Source organism: Echinops telfairi, unplaced genomic scaffold, assembly GCF_000313985.2.
Source record: "Echinops telfairi isolate 266 unplaced genomic scaffold, ASM31398v2 ScPeMD7_7424;HRSCAF=8462, whole genome shotgun sequence".
NCBI classification, from domain to species: Eukaryota; Metazoa; Chordata; class Mammalia; order Afrosoricida; family Tenrecidae; genus Echinops; species Echinops telfairi.
In genome coordinates, this window is record NW_022111324.1 from 51301589 (window position 1) to 51318009 (window position 16421).

The following is a 16421-nucleotide window of genomic DNA, read 5'->3' on the forward strand; positions in this document are numbered from 1 at the left end:
TGTGAGTAAAAGTTGAGAGGGGCTGGAAATCACTGGTAACCCTGTGGTCTACAATTTTCTGGGGAAACACTACCACCACCAGGTCACGGTGACCTTATTTATATATGTGTGCCCAAGAGGATGTACTGATTTGTGAAGCTTTTCTTGTAAGGCACCTCTGGGTGGGCTCCAACCTCCAACTGTCAGGCCAGCAGTCAAATCAGATCAGTTTGCAGCAGCAGCAACAACAAAAGGCCTGGAGCTGATTCTGACCCACAGCAACCCAAGGAGTCGGAGCAGAACCACTCAGAGGGTTCCCAAGACTGTCATTTCTAAGGAAGTTCACACTGTTCACAGCGTGCCGACGTGGAGTGGCTGGTGGGTTTGAACCACTCACTGGCCTTTTGGTTCACAGCCGAGTGCTTCACCACTGAGCCACAAAGGCTCCTTTTACTGCACCACCCAGAAATGCTGAAGACTCACAAAATAATAATTCACATATCTCATGGTGAATCTGTGATCTGATGGTGTAGTGGCTTATGAGTCAGGCGGTGGTTCAACTCCTCCCGCTGCTCCTTGGGAGAGAGACGAGGCTCCCTCTAGAAAGACGAGCAGTTCTACTCTGTCCTGGAGGGTCGCCGGGCTGGCACTGGGTTTGGTTTGGTTAGGCCCACCCTTGACTTCACTGAGTGCTCCGTGAGATCTCTGAGGAGTCTCCCCATGTGATGGTTGGAGAATGAGGTCCTGGGTTTAAGTGCTCTCCCCAAAGGTGGAAGAGCTAGGATTAGCACTCAAGGGCCGCCATTCTACCAGGTTCTGACCAATCACCTGATTATCTCCATTTCTGAAAAGTAGGGGCCAATTTCCATAAATGCTGGGGAACTGCCAAGAACTGGCAATGAGGACAGCTGGCCAGCCAGGCTCCAGGGTGTCTGCAGAAACCCTGTCCTGTGGCCTGTCAGGAGACTGAGGCGGGCAATGGGCAGGCCTTCCCCCACACTCCCCACCTGCTGCTTCAATGTGTTCCACTCACCTCTGGAAGCCTTGGGGTTGGAGGTAGACTGGGTTGAATCGGTAGATGCCATTGGAGAGGTTTGTGTAGTGTCTACTGTCTGTGTTGCCTATGCAGGTACCTAGCCAGGGAAGATGAAGAGGAATGGAGCTTGATGGGTACAAGCAAGCCAAGGAAGTCGCTGGAAATCGAGGGTGCCTGGGCTTTCCCGAGAGACACTGCCTGGTCTTTTGGAGGACTGCAGCTCAGAAGTGTTGTCCCCCGGGCTATCATTCTGCAAACACACGGAGCCCACGCTCGCTCCGACTGGCTCAAAGCGAAGCTCCTTCTCGCAGAGGCAGACCACCCCATCTTTCTCCTGTGGAGCAGCTGGTGGGTTCTGACCGAGAATTTCTTGGTCAACAGCTACGTGCTTACCCACTGTGCTACCAGGGCTCCCCAGCACCAGATCTCACTTCTTTTTCGCTGGGTCCTCAAAGACCTCCTAGGGGAACGCTGTTGCTGTGAGCCCTGGCGTGGATTCTGACTCGGAGACTCGATGGACCAGCCACAGAAGGGAGAACGGCCCCTAGGTTTCCTGGGCTGCCATCTTTAGGAGACCAGATTGCCAGGGCTCTTCCCCCAAGAAAGCAACCAGTGGGGCTTAAACAGCTGGCCTTCGGTCGGCAGCCACGGGCTTCACCATTGCCCCGCCAGGGCTCCTTAGGCGGGACTTGGCCATTGTAAAATGCAATCCTCTTGAAATAGAACATAACTTCCTGTTATTCTCTTCCTTGGAAGGATGGCCTCGTCCAAACCTCAGGTCTGGAAAGTCCCTGGATACTCTCTCCAGGTTTCTGCTCTCGAAACAGGTTGGGGCTTGGTCCCGAGAGCAGGGTTCTTTGGGGAAAGGGATCTGGGTGCATCAACTCAAGCGTGAAGGATGCTTTGCGGTGGGGATTTGTGGTTTGTTCTATTCTTTCTCCTGCTTCCAAGTGGGCAGGCCCTCACGACTCTGTGCCTGGGGTTGGGGGCAGATTTTTACCAGTCCCTTTCTGCCTAGTTTCTTTTCTGTAAAAGTTTAACCCTGTTCGTAGGATTAACCCTCTCTTGGAAGGGAGTGGGGTAGTGGGGTAAGGGTCCCTTGAGGGCCAAGAGAAGAATCTAGTCCCTTGAGGGCCAAGAGAGGGCCAGGGTGTATGAGTCTGAAGGGGAATTTACAGACTGGCATTGGACAGATGGGCTAATATTGAACTTATGGACTTCATCTGGACTGGGTTGGGATGTTTCTTAATATAGAATTACTCTTGAATATAATTACACACATATGAGTGTCCATGAATTTGTTTCCCTAGTCTACCGGGACTAACACACTGCCCCTGTGAGTTTCTGAGGCTGTAAATATTTATGGGAGTGGAAAGTCCCGCCTTTCTCTCAGGGAGTGGCTGGTTTCTAACTGCTGACCTTTTGGGTAGCAGCCCACTGTGTAACCACCACGCCACCCGGGGTCCTGGGGACATTGGGGGTGGGGGGATGGGGGGGTGGGAGGTGTTACAGAGTCAGGAGCCATGCCCTGTCAGTTTGGTCCTCACTGTCTTGGTCAGAGGGCCCTGCATCAATCTTATAAGCCCATCATGGTCCCACTCCTGTTTCCACAGTCCCACCTGTCACTGTGATGTCCTGATGCTTCTGCCCACCAGGGCCCTTTTTAAGGCTTGGTGTCCCAACGAACCCTTGGCTGCTACTTCAGCCTCGTGCGGGTGGCACCCCTCGTGCGGGTGGCACCCCTCATCTGGATGATGTCTTGTCTTTGTCGCTTTTAAGACGAAATGAATCTTCTCTTTAAATTGTGTTCAGGATGGGGTCTCTTTTGTAGCCCCAAACACACCCTACGATGGGCCAGCACCAGAGTCTGGGAGAGACTTGCTCAGCCCTGGGGCTCCGACAGGGAGGTGAAGTGAGGTGGGGCTGGGGGCTTACACCCATCCTCCCCTCCAAGCCTGAGCGGCTGCTCTAGGTTAAATGAGGACCCAGGCGTAACGCACTTAATTTATTGTTTCTGCTCCTTTCCTGTTTGCTTTCTCACTCCCATTCTGAGCGGAAAATACAGTTCCAGTCCCGTTAGGAGGGGAAGCAACCAGCTGTTTCCAGGCTAAACAGCTGGCATGGGGGTGGGGCAGCGGACATGAGATAGGAAACAATTCCACCCCTCAACTCCCCGCCTTCTCCCTTCCGCCACAGCGGATGAGGTCATACCTGGGACGACGATGCTTACTTCCGGGAAGACAGACTGTATGGTCTGGCGGAGCAGCTGGAAGCCCAAGGCCTGGTCATCAGAGGGGCTGACGGGCAGGGGGTCAAAGGCACTCAGTACATGGAACTGGACCCGGTCATCAGCCACAATGTTCTTGACGAGTTCTAGGACCTCCGGGGCGGAAGCAGAAGGAGTTAGACGTCTTATTGATCTGCCATCTGACTTTAATAGTCGTGCCTTCTCTTCAGCCAGGCAAAGGCCTGGAGGGCACAGAAGAAACCCGTCCTAGTGTGGGGACTGGAGCCCCAAGGGCTGGGCCTTCTGGAAAAGTAAACTACGGCGAGATAGATTGAGGCTCGGTGTTTGGAAGGCTGGAGTGGGGGGCAATGGAAAAAGCGGGGGGTTAGGTGTTCTTGGCCTTGGGGTCAGAAGACTGCGTATAGAAGGAAGGCGTGAACGTGGCGCAGAAGAGACAGTAGACTGGATCCCAGGCAGGAGGATGGACACAAGGACCTTGTTTGAAACTGAGGGAGTCTCAACTGGGTGAGGAAAGGGGCCCAGGCCTTCCTTTCCCTTCGCTGGGCATCGCTGCTTCCTCTTTGGGACAACGGCCCTGGGGCCAGGAAGATGAACTCATCAAGGACAAAGAGTCGAGAGGGGAGTCTCACATTCCACCTTTCCTCAGGAAGGAGCCCCACGACAGCCCTAGAGAATTCAGTCTAAAATGGCGAGAGCCGAACCCAGCCCCTGAGGATTGTGTCACAATGGAGCCAAGTAGGGTGCCCTCCCAAACCTTCCCACCCAGCGCCAGCACGCCCCCACCCCGTTTGGTGGGGGGAGCTGTTTTGTACGCGGGCTCCGTCCAGGAAGCAGGAATTACCTGAGTCAGGGCATCACCTCAACAGTGACTCTGGCAGGTCAGGGTCCCCTCAATACAAACCAGGAGCTGAGTCTGGGAAGGAGACTTGGCTTCTACTCTAGGCTTGACCAATGGCCATGGAGTTGGCTCTGATGCCGGGTGTGTCTGAGTGGACCTGTGCTCTTCACAGCTGAACTGTGGGCGGTCAGTGACTGATTTTGTGGAAGTAGATCACCAGGCTTTTCTTCTGAGGCACCTTGGGGTGGACTTGAACCTCCAATTTTCTGGTTGGCAGCTGAGCGCATTGACACTATACTATGCCGAGACACCTACTTTGGGCTGCCAATGGGTGGTGGAGTCCTGCCAATTTATATAGTCAGGAGCCTCCTGTGGGAGACTGGATTCCTGGCAGGACTCGGGAGAGCAGTACATGTTCGAAGCAGGTGGGCATGGGCCAGCCTCTGTCTTTGAGGGGCCACAGCGGTTAGTTTCCTACTCGGGTCAAAACACCACGGGCAACCTGTCTGGTTCCTAGGCCATGCATGTCCGACCCTTATTTCGGATGGCAATGACAGCCATTTTGAATCGATGTGAAGCCCTGATGACAACTTATATATCAGCCCCCCCCCCCCCAAGCATGCCTTACCCAAATATTCAACTGCAAATTTTAATGTGAAGCCTTGGCATATTCTGGACCCACAGGGAGGTTCTCGAGGTCAGCTCTCCTGTGGGCTGAGGCTGGGCTCAGTAGCTCCTGCCCTAATCTCCTTGGAGAGTCCTAGGGGGCCCCGGGAAGTCAAAGAGAGCACGTAGGTTGGCCTTCTTCTGGTCCTCTCGCGTGGTGAGACCACAGCAGCCCAGATTCCCCTCCAGCTGCTAGGCCAGGCCCTGCCTCAAGGGCAGGGGTCAGTTGACTTCCCGTCTGCATGTCCAGTGCCAGGCACAGGAAAAGCATGCAATAAAGGCTGGCTAGGTGGAATTTAAAAGATGTCGACCAATAAAAACAATGCTGGGAGTTGCCTCCTGAAGTCACTTGCCCGCTGTGAGTATCACTGGGCTGGGGCTCACAAGGCCCCTCCGCTCCTCCAAGGACGAGATGCTCCCGCTCCCCAAGTACACACAGGCTAAGCTGCTGCCGGGTAGAGGCGGAAAGAGGGCGGGGTCATGTAAGAGAGTCCTACTGGCATGACCTTTAAGCCAGAGTTAGAAGGGAGCTGATGGAGAAGACAATCCTGACCATGGAAAGCAGCACGTGCAAACACTGACGAGGGACACCAAACTGCCTCGCATCTGCCACTGACAGCTGTGTGACCTTGGGCAAGTTCTAGCCTCTCTGTGCTTCAGCTTGCTAATCTGTTCAAATGTGGATCAGAATAGCACCTACTTTAAGAGGTTGTTGATACCATTCCTTGAGTTAATAACACATTTAACATGCTTAGGCCAGTGCCTGGCACACTGAATAAGCACTCAGCAAGCATGAGGTGCAGAGCCCTGGTGGTGTCCTGTGTTACAAGTTAGGCTCTAACCTCAAGACCAGCAGTTCAAAGCCATTAGCCCTTCCAAGGGCGAAAGATGAGGCTTTCTATTTCCATAGGAGTTACAGACTCAGAAACCCACCAGGGCAGTTCTACTCTGTCCTACAGGGTCGCTATGAGTCAGCATTGACTCGATAGCAGTGAAAAAAATAAAATTAGGTGATTGGATGATTATCAGAGACGACAGGCTGGGATTATCAGTGGGAAGGGCATCAAAGTTTAATCTCTGATCTCCCATAGTCCTTGGAGCACAGTCCCACAAGTTGGCATTTGATTAATTACATAGACCATTCTGTTGCTCTCTCATCATTTCATGTGCAGAGAAACGTTCTTCCCAAGCGGACCGAAAATTTGTTGAAGGCAAGGACAATAGAGACTTTGAAACTGGCGAGGTTGTGGACTTCACACTAGCACGGCCGCTTTCACCCGGCTGGGGGACTCACTGACTAAAACCTCTTGGCCAGCTGCTATCCAATCTCAGCTCAAACATTTCCACGGGCAGGAGGTTCTCTATCACAGGTCATAGACACCAGGTCATTTAGAGCGACCCAGCAGGTCTTCCTTACGGAGAGCTGAGGTTTGCTTCCAGTGAAACCTACCCCCGATGTGCTCTATAGGATACGAACATCGAACATCGCACTAGACTCTCATCGCATTGGGCAGCATCTGGCTCCCGTGGGGATTAGAGCCCAGTGCACACGTGTCTTCTGCATAAGGATGGGCGCTCCCTGCCTGGCTCACCCTTATGCCAGGGAGCACGAGCTCACTGCTGTTGCTAGCTGCTGTGGAGCTGGCCCCAGCGCGTGGTGACCTTACGCAGAGCCGAAGAGAACCTCGGCTGGTCCTTACCCTTCCTCACAACTGTTGGCGGGTTGGCACTCATACACACTTGGTGAGGGAAGGAAAGAAGCAGGGGGTGGGGGAATGAAATCTTCTCGGTACCATATTGGCTGGTGGACAGTCAGCCTCTGATGGGACTCTTTTCGTGATGAGGTCACATGTTCCAAAGTTCTCCCCTCAGCCTTCTCGCTACTCCTTGAAGCCCTTCAACACGGACTTTCCACCCATACCCCCAGCCACAGTGCCCATGCGCATCCTATGCCAGTGCCCATAGGTCGTGCTCCAGCTCGTGTGAGGTTACACACCAAGTCTCCGTACATCTTACAAGACGGACACTGTACAAAGCGTTCTCCCTGACCACAGTGGAGTGACGTTGGAAATCAGTAACAGAAAAGCAAAGCACAACTGGGAAACACACACGTCTCTGGAACCTAACAACACTATGACACTACCAAGAGAAGCAGGAAGACAGCAGAAGGAAATCAGATTTCCCAGCGTTCAATCAAAAGGAAATCAGATTTCCCAGCGTTCAATCAAAAGGAAATCAGATTTCCCAGCGTTCAATTAAAAGGAAATCAGATTTCCCAGCGTTCAATCAAAAGGAAATCAGATTTCCCAGCGTTCAATCAAAAGGAAATCACAGATTTCCCAGCGTTCAATCAAAAGAGAAATCAGATTTCCCAGCGTTCAATCAAAAGGAAATCACAGATTTCCCAGCGTTCAATCAAAAGGAAATCATGGATTTCCCAGCGTTCAATCAAAAGAGAAATCACGGATTTCCCAGCATTCAATCAAAAGGAAAGCACCGCCTCCCAAAGTGCATGGAATGCAGCAAAAGCAGGGTACTCCGAGGGAACGCTATGGCCATTCATGCTGACATGTAAGAGAAGAAAGGTCTCTGGTCAACAGCCTCCCTCGACAACTCTAGGGACTAGACAGAGAAGAGTCAACAACCCCAAGTCTACCAGGAGGAAGTAATAAAGATCAGAGTATTAAAACAAACTCCAAAAAACCCAACAAAAACCCCAACTCACTGCTATGGAGGCAATTCTACCCTAACGGACAGGGTAGAACTGCTCTGTGGGTTTCCGAGATGCAACTAGTAGGGTGGAAAGTCCCATGTTTCTCCTTGCTGGTGTTTTAAACTACCGTCTTTGTGGTTAGTAGCCCAGTGCAGAACCACTTTGCCACCAGGGCTCCCTGTAAAGCAGCGGTTCTCAACCCGTGGGTCACGACCCCTTTGGGGGGGTCACCCGATTCATAAGAGCAGCACAATTAGTGATGAATACCAATGAAAATAATTTTATGGTTGTGGGGGGGTCACCACAATATGAGGAACTGTATGAAAGGGTCGCGGCATTCGGAAGGTTGAGAACCACTGCTGTAAAGATTATTAACACACAAAATTGAAAACAGAAAAACAATAGAATCTTTTTTTTGAAAAGATCAGTGAGATGGACAAAACTTCAGGCGAGAAAATATGCAAACCACCAAAGTGAAACCGGAAAGAGGGGACACCACAACTGATCCGATGGAAATAAAGAGAATGATAATAGAACCAACCGGCTCCTTTCTGCACACTCTCCTCACAGGTGGGGGTGGAGACCTATCTATGTCTCAGTTAGGGAGAGACCAGTTCAAGGTGGAAGAGGAGGATCCTGGGAGCTGCCAGTGTGTGTTAGGCCCAGCTTGAGGCCCTGTGTACTCGGGTGTCCGAGCAGCAGGAAGTGCTGTGGGCCTGGGACACAAGGGAGAATGGTGGCCTGTGAACTTTCTGAAAGATGGAGGCTCTCTGTGCCTTACTGGGGGCGGGCAGGCCTAGGGATCCCAAGGATCTCGTCAGACAGACCAGAAAGGCAGGCTGCCGTAGCAGGACGGTGGAGGGGAGGGCAGGGCGCCAGAGCCTGGGAGATGAAAGCCCAACTGGGTGGAAAACAGCCCCGGAAAGGGAATGGAGTTGGAATGAGGCTGGAAAAAAACTGGTGGAAAGAAGCTCAATGAGGGGAATTGAGTGATTTGATGGCCTTCTAACCCCCCAGGGAGAGGTCAAAGGTCGGCACCTGATGAAAAGCAGCAAAGCCCAGGCTCTCACCTGCCCCAGCTCCCCAGAATGCCGGGCACCTCGGGGCAGGCCATCAACGTGCCCCCTGCTGAGGGCCGTGCTCCCTCCCTGCATGAGGACAGCCGGAGCCATGTGTGTAAAAGGACTTGGCGAGGGGGGACGTCGCAGAGCTAAGGGCGGCCGACTTTCAGAGACCCCGGAGACGGCACTTGCCTGGACCCTGCTTACCCACAGTGGGGGGTGAATTATTCGTCTGGCAGTTGTGGGGTTGCCTGATTTTGACTACCTTCTAAACCAGCGGTTCTCAACCTGGGGGTTGCCTGATTCATCATAGTAGCAAAATGACAGGTATGAAGTAGCAACGAAAATAGTTTTATGGTTGGGGTCACCACAACTGTATGAAAGGGTCGTGGCATTAGGAAAGTTGAGAGCCACTGGACTAGAGGGTAAGGTTTACCCTCTGAACTCTTCTTAGCTCAACCTGATGCTTACAGAAGTCATCATCGCTCACACCCACCGAGCAAGCTGTGTGACTTCAACTCGCCCTCAGGAATCAGCTCCAGCATCACTTCCTCGGCAGCTTGGCCTGATCGGCAGACCAGATCGGCCCTGGTTCTTGCCTCAGAATAACAACACTCCCTTGGAGTCATAGTACTGGCACACTTGGCCCTCATGACGCCATGTTTGTCATTTGGAAATCGATGTACATAGGAGATCCGTGCAAGGCTCTCTCCTGAATCCTCCTCACTTTGCATACCCTTCCGGTGGGATTGCAGTGATGCTAGAATTCCAATTAAGGAGCCCTGGTAGTGCAATGGCTAAGTGCTCAGCTGACAGCTTCAAAGTCGGTGGTTCAAACCCACCAGCCAATTGAAGGGAGAAAGATACAGCAGGTTGCTTCTGTAGAGATGTCAGGCTTGGGATCCCTATGGGGCAGTCCTCGTTCACTGCTATCCAGTCGATTCCAACTCACAGCGACCCAATAGGACTGCCCCGTGGATTTCCAAGACTGTAAAACTTTACGAGAATAGAAAGCCTCATCTTTCTCCTTCAGAGTGGCTGGTGGGTTCAAACTACTAACCTTGGGGTTAGCAGCCCAACACCCTGTGAGTCAGGATCAGCTTGTTATGAATAGCGGTCCAATGATGCTGATGACTCCCCAGCTTGTATCTCTAATTCATTTCTGTGCATAGACCTTTGGTATTTGGTGGCATAGTGGTGATACCACTAGGTCATTAATTCAAAACCACCAGTCAATTGGAGGAAGAAAGATGAGGCTTTCTACTCCCGTAATGAGTTACAGTCTTAAACATATGGAGCATCCTTGTTTCTCACTCCACATCCATTTACCCACCTGTGGGGTAAACCTGCTGAATCCATCTCACTCACCTTTGGTCGGTGCTGTCTTCTCCACCCCAGACCAGGATCTCACTTCCGACCTTCATAATCATGCCTGGGGTGCCGCGGCAGCTTTGTCATTAGCATGATCTCCAGGACACCGTGGACAACTCTGCCGTGTCCTCAGATTAGACCCCACCTCCTTGGCACAACAGACAGCTTTGTTCTCCCACCTACAATTCCATCTCCAGCTCCCACCGCTTCTCCCCAATTCCGTCTACTGTCTACCGAATCCGGGTAATTAGCTGTTATAATCACAGGCAGTGTTGTGGCTAAAATGACAGGCTCTGGAATCAGATTGCTAGATGTGTCACGCTGGGCATGTGACCCAGCTGCTCAGGCCCCTCACTTGTCACGGGAGGGAAATATACTTGCTGTAGGGTGGCAGTGAGAACTACACGTAGCAAGCTCCTTATATGTTTGCTGTTATTGCTTATCATTAATTAGTAATCATCTCTCCCCCAGACTCCAAGGGCCCCCTACCCTGAGTTCCCCTAACCTAACTAAAGATGGGGTGCATAGGAAGCCTCTGGAAAATGTTGATTGAACACGTGAGAAACTGGGCCAGCGCTGGAATTGCACATAAGCCTCGGTCCTGAGGGTCACCCCTCCCTGATGCTGGACCGGTGGTCTGAAGCACACAGTACGTACCTCCTGGACGGTCTGGGCCGGGTGAATGCGGAAGTTGATCGTGGCCTGGGCCACGGAGGGGATGACGTTCTCCTGGGGAGAGAGCCACAACCTTGATCCGGGCCCACCCCAAGGCTCCCATCACAGACCCCTGCCCAGGAGCGGCAGCCCACCCCAGCAGGGGTTAAGCTGCTGCTGTGTTGATTGTTAAAAACGTTCATTGCCAGTGGGGTGAAGGCTGACAGAGCCAATCGGTTTTCCATTCAACAATCCACACACTTCTTCTTCCCGTGTCAGGACTGCAATCCCCGCCCTGCGTCATGCCTTCCTCCCTGGGCTGCCCGTTCCCATCCCTTCATTTCCCCGACCCTCTCTGCCACGCCGTCCTTGGGTAAATGTTGCCCCCTTTCTCTCAAATGGTTGATTATTCTAAGGAGTGCATGCCTCCCTCGTATTGTTACTCACCGTACAGACCTATCGGTCTAGGATTTGATTGGTCATTGAGCCATGGGGGCTGTGATAGGTGGGTGCACCCTGCCTAACACAGGGGGAGTCCAATTCCAGGCCTGAAGGGGGATCGTTCCATCAGTCCCTACCCAGCCAGGAAGCCTAGTCTGTCTCTCTTTGATGATTCTGTTTTGTTCCAAATGCTTCCCCTGGTTTGTTTAGGGCCTTCTGACATGATCCCTTTCAGTGTGGTTGGCAGTCATAGCTGGCACCATCTAATTATTCTGCTCTTAGGATCATGGAAGCTGGTCCACAGAAAAAAGACCTGGGAGTCTAATTGTAAGGAGGTATAGCCTGGAAAGTCTTACAGGGCTGTTATAAAGTGGATGCAATATAGCTTTCATAAATAGTAGGTGAGTTTTTCTCTTTCAAAGGAACTAACCCCAGTTATGTCGGTAGCTGGGAGGGAAAGACATATGAATCACTCATTAAACTTGTCAGGTGGACAAATCTTTCGAAACACTGGGAGGAATGAGCACAAAGGTCCTTTGGGGTAGAAAGATTAGTCTATATGACCAGAAGGCTAGGTAAATGTGCGATGGCTTGAATTACAGCCTCGGTCACAAAAATGAATCCCCCAATAACCTTTATTCATACTAGGGTGATAGTCTGTGTGTGTGCGCGCGTGTGTGTGTGTGTGTGTGTGTGTGTGTGTGTGTGTGTGTGTAGGGGAGGCCCCTGGATACCTCCCACTGAAATACACACACACAAAGTTTGACCAGCAAATTCAGAGGGCTCATTAACCTCGGCTGGAACTTTCACTCTTGAGTCTTATGACACAGGCTTGTGCAACATTGGCCCTTCCTGTTAATAAAATCTATAACCAGAGAAGAAGGGAGGAGGCAGAAGATAAAGCCCAGGGATAGAAGGATGGATAAGGAGTGAGGAGAAAGTGTATGAAAACAACCAGGCAAGGTTACCTTGACCCCTGCGTTGAACATGGTGAGCGCCGTGGTGGTCCTAACCTGTGCACTGGCTATGTAATTTCTCTCCAGAAACCTAAAGCAAAACGATGAAGATGAGACGTCAGCAAGTACTGCCCAGCGAGGAGAAGGGAGAAACGAGGATCATTCGCTTTCTTGAGCCTTGGGCGGGCATCTCTAAGACTAGGAGGGCTGCCCCACACATGCATTAGAAGCAGTGTCTGGGCCATCTCCCTGACCTCACTCGCTGGGCCTCGGAACCCACCCGGGAGCTCAGGATGCTCCTGTCCCTTTCTCTGCTCTCCCTTCCCTCCCGAGAGCTCTTTCCCTCGATAAAATCTTTCTCAACTTCAAAAAAAAAAGAAGTAAAAAGAAGTAGTATCTGGTGGCTGAGAGGCAATTAATCAGACTCCGTTAAGCCAAGAAAAGGGTCCGGGGAAGTAGGTAAGTTTGGGATGGGAATGCATGGGATAGAAAGATAAAAATTTACCTTTTTACAAGAGGTTGAAACAGCCACATGTTTCTCAAGACAATATTAAAAGGGAAGGAAAACTGAAAGAAAAAGCAACAGGTTACCAGAATCACAGAGGGGTCAACATGACAGGGCCACTTTACCCATGGCCTGGGCCTTCCTCGTTCTCGTCCTGCCTTGGGGGGCCCTCAGCATTCAGGATGCAGCTGGGTTCAACTAGCACAGACTCTGTTAGATGGTAAGGGAGGAAGTGCAAATGACAATCCGGCAGCTTCGAGGAAGGGTGGGAAACCCAAAGAGTGCCTGGGTGCACGGCTCACTGTCATCAATGGGTCCCGACTCACAGCAACCCTGTCAGACAGAGTAGAACTGCCCCTGTGAATCTTTATGGGAGTCAAAAGCCTCATCTTTCTCCCGAAGAGGAGCTGCTGGCTTTGAACCGCTGACCCTGTGGTTAGTAATCCAATGCCTAACCCACCATGCCACCAAGTCAATATCATGACCCACGAACGAGCCAGCCCCTCCTCTGGACTCAGACACTAGCTGAGAATGGGTTGGAATGGGCACAGCGGTAGGACACTGCTCTGAGAGTTTGTTCTCTGCCACTCTTTCTTCCTCTTGCACGCCTCACCAGGAGTGTGTGATACTCCATCCCATACCTCATTTGCCAGAAGCTCCAATGATGTCTTCAGGGGCCCATCCCCAAACATGTTAGGCAGTGGTGTCTGCTCTAGTCTGCAAGAGAAACAGGACTCTCCAGACTCAGCCAAAGAAGAGCAGAAAGAAGATAGGAGGAAGTCTCAAGAAGACGGGAACAGTCTCCTATTCTAACCCTATCACTGCCACCAACCCAACCATTGAGAAAGCACCAGCAGGACCACCTGTCTGATGACCCATCTCCTTTTTCTCGGCTCCCTGTGTGTCCACTGCTACTGCACTCCCACTGCGGCAGAATGGCCAGTCTCCTTCAGGAACGCCGCCTTCCTGAATCTGTCATCTATGCCGACTACCTGGGAACAAGCCGTGACCATGATAACAATGGTCAAAAAAATGTTCATTGAATGGGTATTTCTTCCCCCTTTCTGGCAAGATAACAGAGCCCGAGGTGAGCTCTGTTGTTCCTGATCCTGCCGTCTTTACCTTTGTCTCCTTATTGACTTTTATCTTCCTGCTGGGGCAGAGGGAGGATTTCAACAGGCTGATAGTCATTGTCATTGTCGAGCCTAACTGCCTGGAGTTTGGATGACGCTAGCTGTCATATGCACGTGTTGAGAAAGCCTCTTCTGACCCTTGCCCTGGCCTGGCTACGGGTGCCTGTGCCCGACTGTGGTTGCGCTAGACCGCAGGGCCGGGAACTCGCTACAGGAGCTGCTCACCGGCTGACGGCGGCTGCGAGGATGCCGATGCTCGTCTCCTTCGGAGGAGCTGAGGAGTGGCCTGGAGTCATGCTGACTTGCAGCTTGAGGTTGATGCTGCCTTTCTCTGAGACTGAGATCCTGTGGGAAACAGTCCTCTCGACTTCCTTCCGGCCAGGCTCAGCTCACCGGCCCGCGGGGAAGGCTGAGAGCTACAAAATTTACACTAGAGGTGGACGGGAAGCGGGAGCCCAGAACTGGTCAAGGACTGGGGTGAAAGAGGCAGGAGCGGGTGTCCCAGCATGCCATAGAGACACCCCGGGCTGCGGTCAATGTTCCCATGGTGTGAGAACCCCTGCCCAGGTGCCGTGTGACTCACTGGGCGAAGGGCTTCTTGATGCCGGGAATGAAGCCGTCCAAGATGGCGCTTCCCTCGTCCACGATGAAGGCGAGCCACACCCCCCGCGCTTCGAGCAGGGCTGAGATCTTCTGAGCCCCGTTCTTCCCTGACACCTGCAGACACGGATCCCAGACCCAGGGTCCTTCTCAACCCTCACCTTTTGGGCAGGGCCCTAGACCTTCCTTCCTTGTAAATCTGGGGAGGTCGAAGCTGCAAGAGCCCCACCCGCTAATCTCACAGTGGCCCAGAGGCTGCGGTGACGTGAACGTGTGTGGCATCATGGGAAACACAACATGCATCCCCTGTTCACATCTCTTCCTCCCATCATGCCAATGTTTCTCAAGGTGCAGTCGATGGACACCTGTCTCTGAAGAACTTGGGCGGGGTGGGCGGGGTGGTGGTGCTCAGAATCCAGGTCTCCTGCACAGGACCCCGGGGATATGCATTTTGGTGCAAGGTCCTTCAGGTAATTCTGGCACACAGACACACAGAAAGGGTTCGCAACGTGTCTATCACACCAGCTCACAGAGACCCTGCTGCTGGCGAGCCAGCTGGACTTAGGTACTCAGGGGGCTGGAAAGCACAGAGAGCCACTACCTCCTCATCGTGGCCCAGGGCAATGAAGAAAGACCTCTGGGGGATGTAGTTCCTGAGCAGCAGTAGCTCCAGGGCTTGCAGGGTTGCCTGGGGGACAAAGGAGAAAGGCTTGCTGTGTGAAGAGGCATCCCAGGGTCTCAGAGACCTCCAGCAACTGACCGAGACTCTCTTTGAGGGAACCACTGGACTCTCCTTCAAGGGAGCACACTCCAGGGGCCCAGGGGAATCGGCGAAGGGAAGCAAAGGGCTGCACAAGTGCCTTTCCCACGGGAGGGGAGAAGAAAGTGATCCCAATGGACAGGCAGCCTGGGGATCGTCTACTCTCAGCCCCAGGGCACTTCTGAGAAACTGAGGCCCAGGGAAGGGAAGTGACAGACTGACGGGGACAGGGGAGAGGGGGGACCCAGGTCTCTTGGAGTCAAGTGTCTTGTCTTTCTACTACCATCTCCTTGCTTCCCAGGGTCAGCAGAGCCCCCTTCCCTGCCCCCTCCCAAGCCTGGATTGAGTTAGGGTCCCAAGGCGGAAGGGACACGGGGTTTCAGACCATCACAGAATTCTTGTTGTCCAGTGTGCCCCGGCCGTAGATGACGCCATCACGCTCCAGCCCAGAGAACGGGGGCACCTCCCAGCCTTCGGCGGGGGCAGGAACCACATCAAAGTGAGCCAGCAGCATGTAGGGCTCCAGGCTGGGGTCCGAGCCTTGGACAGTGAACAGGTGGCTGTACCCTCCCACGACTTCATGCTGGATAAAGCTGGTGTTGAACACTGTGGGGAAGACTAGAGGCGGAGGGAAATCAGGCAGGGGGAGGAAGATGGGGGGCAGTTGCCCTCGGTTGAGCAGCCATCTGCTGCTCCCCGGCCCCGCCCCACTGCTTTGTGAACAGGCAGCTCCTCTACGGGAAGCTCTGGGAAGCTAATTCCTGTCATTCCTGGACAACTCCTGAAACTCCCCTCCCCCATAGTGTAGCACCGCGCTCTCCCCGTGGAACAAGGCGCACGTCAAGGACCCCCACCCCAAGCAGCCATAATCTCAGGACCTGGCGTGGTCGGCCCTGTAACATAGTGTTTATCACAAGTACAGGCCACCGAGCTAGGCAGAGTAGGTGTGTGCTCAATTTTAAATGTCATAGGCTCCAGTATCCAAATTATATGGAATCAAACATGGCTGTGAGAGATACCTACATATATTCATCTCTCAGAGATTTTTTTCAGGGCTCTTTCAACAAAACAACACTCCTACTGTTTGCATGGTGTGGAGATAAAGATTATTCCCTCTTGCATAAGGCCAGCCTTCTTGTGCACAGGTGTGGGTGTTCCCATGTTCCATCATTAGGTAACTGGTAGGTCCTAACAGGCGGCCTTAGATATGTGCAAGAGAGAACTCTTTCCCACTGGGCTTTGCCGAAGGAATTCACGTACACCTTGTGTGGATAGCTAAAGACAAAACACTGAAGAATACGCATTTATTTTGTCACCCAGCCTATCCAGTTTATTATCAGTATATAATCACTTTTTTTCAAATCTTCAAGTTCCAGCCTGACCTCAATTTGGTCGTGGGAGTGAAGCCCAGACCTGCCTGCCCCCGAGCATGAGAGACGGGTACTCAGACCTTTAGGCTA

The 16421-nt window shown here is 52.5% G+C and overlaps 1 protein-coding gene across 2 annotated transcripts in view; it reads right to left on the reverse strand.

The window, feature by feature from the left end:
• Positions 1 to 16421, reverse strand: part of PM20D1 (peptidase M20 domain containing 1) — a 22864-nt gene that overhangs the window by 1116 nt on the left and 5327 nt on the right. The window contains exons 3-12 of one of the 2 annotated variants that reach the window (XM_045298232.1): positions 15347 to 15567; positions 14803 to 14889; positions 14185 to 14318; positions 13827 to 13946; positions 13110 to 13185; positions 12469 to 12530; positions 11976 to 12054; positions 10570 to 10641; positions 3227 to 3395; positions 1013 to 1112 (exon numbers count right to left, since the gene is read on the reverse strand). In XM_045298232.1, the coding sequence (XP_045154167.1) occupies positions 1013 to 1112; positions 3227 to 3395; positions 10570 to 10641; positions 11976 to 12054; positions 12469 to 12530; positions 13110 to 13185; positions 13827 to 13946; positions 14185 to 14318; positions 14803 to 14889; positions 15347 to 15567 (1120 nt within the window). Of the gene's footprint in view, positions 1 to 1012; positions 1113 to 3226; positions 3396 to 10569; positions 10642 to 11975; positions 12055 to 12468; positions 12531 to 13109; positions 13186 to 13826; positions 13947 to 14184; positions 14319 to 14802; positions 14890 to 15346; positions 15580 to 16421 lie in introns of both variants that reach the window. The other variant, XM_004699839.2, reaches the window with a different exon arrangement.